Source organism: Drosophila elegans, unplaced genomic scaffold (genome assembly GCF_018152505.1).
Source record: "Drosophila elegans isolate 14027-0461.03 unplaced genomic scaffold, ASM1815250v1 contig_707, whole genome shotgun sequence".
Taxonomy (NCBI): Eukaryota; Metazoa; Arthropoda; class Insecta; order Diptera; family Drosophilidae; genus Drosophila; species Drosophila elegans.
The window spans coordinates 7803-15014 of NW_024546064.1; the positions used below are offsets into that span (position 1 = coordinate 7803).

Sequence of the window (7212 nt, forward strand, 5' to 3'; positions counted from 1 at the left end):
GCTTGCAACGTAGTGAAGGAGTCATCTCCGAGCCTATATAAAGTATAAATATTCTTGATCAGCATCACTACAACAGTCGATCTAACCATGTCCGTCTGTCCGTCCGTATGTCCGTCGGTCCGCCCGTCCGTCACTACGAAAACTTGTCTCTCAGTTTTAAGGTTATCTTCGTGATCTGACGACTATAGCATATAGCTCCCATAGAAACAATCGGAATATTAAAAAAATAAATTTAAAAAAAATATATATCTATCTATATCTATATTTTAATCTTTGTAACAAATTCTTTTGAAAATAGTAATAATTTTACAGTTCAAATCGCAAAACGATATAATATACCTCCCATAAGAAGGATCGAATAATTGAAAATTAAATCATCATAGCTGCAATGTTTTAAACATATACATACGTATATTAAGCGAAACTTTCCAGAATATTTGGCAATAGCTGCAAGAGTATATAAACATCGGCTTGCCGAAATTTGCTTCCTATCTTGTTTGTCTTAAAATGGCCGTAGTGCGTGAGAGAGAGATTGAGTTATCAATGCATTGTAGCAATGGCCGGTGTTCTGCACAGTGGGCCAGTAAATTAATTTGGTTGTCAAAAATTGTTTATTTTCTTCATCATATACCTAGGAAGCCAAATTTATTTTCACAATAATACAATATATTTTTATAAGACTATGTATGACATTTTAGACCGTTGATCAGTATCACAAGGCTTTTCGCAATCAGTCTGTTACTCTTTCTGTTTTAGAAATAGTTAAAATAATTTATTAATTTTTATTATTGGTAGGGGGAGGGCGGAACAAGGTGGAAAAAATACTTTTTTTTGCTCTCAAAGTTTTTATATCAAGAAATTTAACCCGTTAAAGTAAAGTAGAATAAAATGGTAGTGGTAGTCTGAAGTTCCTAATAGAAGTATTGATGAAATACATTTATACTTATTATATTTATACTCCCGATTTATTCCCTGCAGTCAACTTTATAGTTGTGAGTCAGTTTAAGAACTTTATTTGTTGAATGTTCAATTTATTGTGACTTAAATGCTTAGGTCTCGCAATTGCGTTCAACAAAAAAGCCGGCAGAAACCGCAGAACATATGTATATCTATGCTCAAGTTTTACTGTTATCAGCGGCAGCATGTGAGTCGATGTATTCGTTAGCATCCATTATCCAAATCAGCACTCGGGCTTGGTGCAAAGCTAGCAGTAAAGTACGAAGTACTTTACTTGGTACGTACGAAAGTATGTCAAAGTATTAGCCTTCGTATCGACAGTATTAAGCAAACATAAAACACACGGTCACAGGTTGACCCCAGTCGTAAGAAAAAATGTGGTTAGAAACAAACAGTTGCACCAAAAACTACTACAGAACTATAATTCAAACGAACAATATTGCAAGCAGCTGTGGATGTGTTACACAAAAGAATCCTTAAGTTTAATTTAATAACGACTGCTCAATTTGGTATTTACCAGAAATTTTTATTTTAGCCATTGAAAACATTGTACATATGATGTTAGAAATTGGTATTTTTTCAATTCTCTCTCTTTGAAAGTTCTCTCAAACCGAAAAAGAGAGAATCATGCAAGATGGCTACAAAAATCCAATAAGTTAGAGGGAGAAGGACACTTACGAAATGAAAGCTTCCGAATTCTAAACGTGTTGTCCCGCTTGCACGACTTTCGCATTGCTTGTTTTTCGGTCAGTCGAAATAATTGTGTAATTTGCAAGAGGAGTACGGAGGAGAAAAAGTGAGTAGTGTTTTTAAACTTAATAAATAATTGAAATTAATAAGCTAAAGAAGTTATTGTCTTAGTAACATTTAAACATCTGTGTTTTTTTTTTTTATTATTAAGAAAAGCTTAAATATATACAGGAGAGATACAAAAGACAGAAGAAGAAGAAGTAGAAAAGTTCCGTTCCCGCGGGACCGCCGCAAAGCTATACTTCGCGGGACGGATGGCGGTCAGGTTGCCGCTCGTCCTTATTGCTGGTTGCGTCGACTCTGTTCTCGACGCCTTAAGTCCTTTAGGATGCCAGCGGCCAGATTAGCTACCGCATCCCAGTTCCTTTGGTTTTCCAGCATGCAATTGATTATATTATCCACTGTCAGGAAACGCTCGGTTCTTAATTCGTATAGGGGGCAGATGAAGAATGCGTGCTCCGCGTCTTCGATGCTTGCGGTGCCGCAGTGGTCGCAGCAGGGGTTCGGCTCGTGCTTGAACCTGTACAGGTAATCTTTATAGCATCCGTGCCCGGAGATTATCTGTGTGAGGTAGAAATCTACCTGCCCGTGTCTTCTCTGCAGCCAGGGGATTAGACTGGGGATTAACCTGTGCGTCCACCACCCTGTGCTCGAACTGTTCCACCTCCTTTGCCAAGCCTCTATCGTGCTGCTGCGCTGGGTCCTACTTCCTGTACATCCTGTCCTTCGTTCTGCCGCCAGGAGGTCTATCGGTATTGTACCGGCTATCACTAGTGCGGCTTCCTCTGATACCGTGCAGAAGCTGCTTGTGATGCGCAGTGCGCAGCGTCTGTAGACAGTTTTGCACTGGCGACTATATGTTGCGGTCTTCATAGCCTCGGCCCATATGGGCGCGGCGTACAGGATGGTCGAGTTGATTGAGTCGCTTGTTACTATCTTAGTTTACCCGACTCGAATTGTTGCTTTCTCAACAATCCTTCTGCTGCTTATGAGCACTGCCTCCGTTTTGTGATCGGCAAGCGATAGCCCGTTGTCTGCGAGCCAGCTCATAAGGGTGTCTATCGAGAGGCTGCACCTTCCCATGGCCTCTTCGAGGGTTTTCGCTACTGTTACCAGCGCTATGTCGTCCGCAAAGCCCACTACGGTGCATCCTTCGGGTAGTGCCTGCCTTAGGATCCCGTCGTACATCGCGTTCCACAGAATCGGGCCCAGGACTGAGCCTTGAGGTACTCCTCCTGTCACCTGTTACTTATGCTCTCCGACGTCTGAAGAGTATGTGAGCACTCTGTCCTTGAAGTAGTCCGCTACGAGGTCGGTAAGGTAGTCAGAAATTACCATTAGCCGAAGCGCTCGCAGGATAAGGTTCCAGTTGGCAGAGTTAAATGCATTCTTGACATCCAGGGTGCATACGAGGCAGTACCACCTTTCTCCTTCAATTGCATTAGCAGCCAGTTGGGTGACCGCTCGGATCGCGTCAATGGTGTTTTTTTCCTTCCGGAAACCAAACTGGTGGTCCGAGAAAGCTCCGAGATCGTCGAGTTCCTTTTCGAGGCGGGTGCAAATTATGCGCTCAAATATCTACCCATCGATGACGATGCGTCATCGTTCATCTTTCCCGGTTTTGGGATGAGCACTAATCTCTGCCGCTTCCATCCTGTGGGGAAGGTTCGTTGGATGAGACACTTGTTGTACATTTCCGCGAATATATCCGGGTAAGCTGCCACTATTGTGTGCAGTGCAGCATTGGGAATGCCATCCGGACCAGGGGCTTTTCCAGCCTTGGTTTTCCTTAATGCTGCCAGTACTTCGACTTCGCTGGTCAGTACAGTATCGCCTAATCCGGTGGCTTGCCAGGTAAGCGGCGGCTGTGTGGGGAACAAGGTAGCCACTATGTTGCCAAGCTGCAAGTGGTCAGTAGGGGTCGGCTGCCTGTTGAGCTGAGCCGAATGGTTCTGCATCCGCAGCTTCGCACAGCTCCTGGAAGCATCTGGCCTTGCTGGCTTTGATCGCATTTTTCAGCACCTTTCTCTTGGCCCTATAGGTTGCTTCGCTCAGCTCTTGGTTTCCGCGTCCTCTGCTTCTCTGACACCTGCGTCGGGCCGCTAGGCAGTCTCCCCTTGCTCCGTCTATCTCCTCGTTCCACCACGGAACTGATCTACGCCCATTACCACCTTTCATGGCTTTTCCCATGGAGGCATCTTACGCCGCCTTAACTCTGTCGGCTAAGCTCTTTGTCTTGTCTGGGTGATGATCAGCGCGTGGTCGCTGTGAGTGTAGATGTCTGACACCCTCCATGCGCAGGTACGTGCTGGCGAAGGTCAAATCGATAATCGATTCCCGGCCTGACTTGCTAAAGGTTGGCCTGTTCCCTTCGTTGAGTAGGCAAACATTTAACGAAGCCAACGCCTCAAGAAGGATGGTTCCCCGCTGTGTCGTACTAGCGCTGCCCCATGTTGTGGACCATGCGCTGAAATCACCTGCGATGAGGATTGGTGACCTGCCGCGTGCGTCGTCAGCGATCTCCTGCATTATTGCTCTGAACTCGCTATTGCGTACGCTCGGGGCAATGTAGCAGCTGTAGATTGTTAGGCCTGTGAACATCGCTCTGGTGTATCCCCCTCTGGATGCCCTTTGCGATAGGTGTCCAGAAGGCTGCCCGCAACTCCAAATCGCTGCTCTGCCGTCCGCACTATGTTGCCATACGCCTTCGTGTTTGGCCTTATAGGGCTCGCTGATTATTGCCACATCAGCCTGTTGTTCGTTTGCCGTCTGGGTTAGTAGGTCCTGCGCCGCTCTGCAGTGGTTTAGGTTAATCTGTAGAACCTTAACCATGTTGTATACAGTTCAGAGCTTTCCGGTACTCAGTACACAACCTACTGAGGGTCGAGTGTTCGGCCTCTCCTCCAGTTATTCCTCGTCTCGTGCAAATTATGTATTTCGGTTTGCCCTGAGTACAAGTTCTGTACTTGTGACCATCCTTGCCACATCTGAAGCAGGATTCCTGCGTGTTTTTGGCTGTTGCCTCCGACGCTGAGCATCTAGCAGACATGTGGCCTATACCCATGCATTTGTAGCATCGCCTGGGCTCCATTTTCTGCCTTATGCGGCCGATTACCCATCCTACCCTGATTTTCCCCTTGTCAAGGATCCGCTGTGCATGCTCTCGTCTGAGGTGAACCGTCGCCGTTTGGGTTCCGCCATAGGCCTTTCGCATCCTAGGTGCAGCACCCGCCGGGATATCGCATTCCTCCTCAGCGTAGACTGCCTGTAGTACCTCCTCGCAGGTGGTCATCTCGTCCAGGTCGCGAATTTCCACCTGTACCGAGTCTTCCAATATAGCCACTTCGGCTTTGCCGCCGAAGACGGACTTCATGGCTGTATGCAGTTGCTGCGTGGCTGGGTCTGAGGGTTTCTGCATCTTGAGTAGCAGGCTCCCATTGGCTGTCCTGCGTATGCCTTGCACCCCATCCTTAAGCCCCAGGAGGGTAGGCTCGGTTTTAACCAACTTGAGCATGTCTGCGTACGATCCTTCGCTGCATTTGATCAGGATAGCGTCAGGGCGCTAGCTCTTCCGATTCACGGTGAGTCTCGCGTGGTCTTCGCTTTCACTGATATTCTCGACAGTCACGCGGGGCTTCTTGGTTTTGCGCCTAACCTGCTGCCAGCCAGGGTTTCTCATCTGGGTCCCTGTGCCAGCATGCACCCTCTCTGTGCTAGCGGCTTCTTGTCCTGGGCCAACCATCGATGGCGTTGTCTGCTGGGCTGCGCAGGCGGTCGGAGCCCTGGCGTGAGTTTCGTCCAGCGTCGCACTAATCTCGCTTTGCAGCTTTTTTCATAGCCTGCAGTGAGTCGATCGTGGCCTGGGTGACATGACGGACAACCTTCTGGTTGTTACTCTTCGTGTCAGTAAATTTCGCGATCATTTCGTCGAGCATCTTACCCAGCTCATCGGTGAGGGCTGTGGCGCTTTTCTGGACCCGCTGCTTCTTCTGGACTCCATCGATGGCCTCTTCAGGGCTGGTTGCTTCCCGGCTTCTCTTCGGCGTGGTTTGATCGTCCACATTTCTGCTGAAGTTGAAGAATTGGTCCAGCTACTTTAGGGGGCGCTGACACTGTGTGAGCCTCGGAAGTCTGCTCTATCCCCGTAGGAGACCGCGGCACCTTCTGCTTCATCATCTGGAACTTCCTTAGCAGCTCTTCCTCCGCCCTGGCAACTGCAAGGGCCTGGGCCTTGTCATGTCCGGGCCCTTTCACCTTATCCATCGCCTGCACCAGTTGGAGGTCCCTCGGTGAACCGGGATTTCCCGGCTGATGCCTGATGGGAGCTATACCGCTCCGACTCGGTCCCCAGGGCCCCGTTTGAGTTGGCGCCGCTATCGCGGTGGGGTTGGGAATCTCTGTTGTGCGTGTGAGTGTCTGTGCTGTCCGGCAAAAAATGCACTAGTGACTGTATGTGTGTGTGTTTCTATATATTACAGCTGCACTTATTGAAGAAAAAAGGTGCTGAAATTTCTGGTATGCATTTTTATAAGTCACATGTGCATTTTCTTTGCAGCCGGGTTTTTGGCAAAGGCGTACATACTCACATATATATATACGAAAACTTGTCTCTCAGTTTTAAGGTTATCTTCGTGATCTGACGACTATAGCATATAGCTCCCATAGAAACAATCGGAATATTAAAAAAATAAATTTAAAAAAATATATATCTATCTATATCTATATTTTAATCTTTGTAACAAATTCTTTTGAAAATAGTAAAAATTTTACAGTTCAAATCGCAAAACGATATAATATACCTCCCATAAGAAGGATCGAATAATTGAAAATTACTTCATCATAGCCGCAATGTTTTATACATATACATACGTATATTAAGCGAAACTTTCCAGAATATTTGGCAATAGCTGCAAGAGTATATAAACATCGGCTTGCCGAAATTTGCTTCCTATCTTGTTTGTCTTAAAATGGCCGTAGTGCGTGAGAGAGAGATTGAGTTATCAATGCATTGTAGCAATGGCCGGTGTTCTGCACAGTGGGCCAGTAAATTAATTTGGTTGTCAAAAATTGTTTATTTTCTTCATCATATACCTAGGAAGCCAAATTTATTTTTCACAATAATACAATATATTTTTATAAGACTATGTATGACATTTTAGACCGTTGATCAGTATCACAAGGCTTTTCGCAAGCAGTCTGTTACTCTTTCTGTTTTAGAAATAGTTAAAATAATTTATTAATTTTTATTATTGGTAGGGAGGGCGGAACAAGGTGGAAAAAATACTTTTTTTGCTCTCAAAGTTTTTATATCAAGAAATTTAACCCGTTAAAGTAAAGTAGAATAAAATGGTAGTGGTAGTCTGAAGTTCCTAATAGAAGTATTGATGAAATACATTTATACTTATTATATTTATACTTCCGATTTATTCCCTGCAGTCAACTTTATAGTTGTAGAGTCAGTTTAAGAACTTTATTTGTTGAATGTTCAATTTATTGTGACTTAAA

General features: G+C 45.4%; 1 protein-coding gene across 1 annotated transcript; it reads right to left on the reverse strand.

Annotated features, from left to right (window-relative positions):
• Positions 1-1986: 1986 nt before the first annotated feature.
• On the reverse strand, positions 1987-2895 carry LOC121467754. The gene is made up of 2 exons (XM_041710021.1): positions 2654-2895; positions 1987-2560 (listed from the first exon to the last, which is right to left on the reverse strand). Exons 1-2 carry the CDS (start codon positions 2893-2895, stop codon positions 1987-1989), a joined length of 816 nt encoding a protein of 271 aa, XP_041565955.1.
• Positions 2896-7212: the final 4317 nt, after the last annotated feature.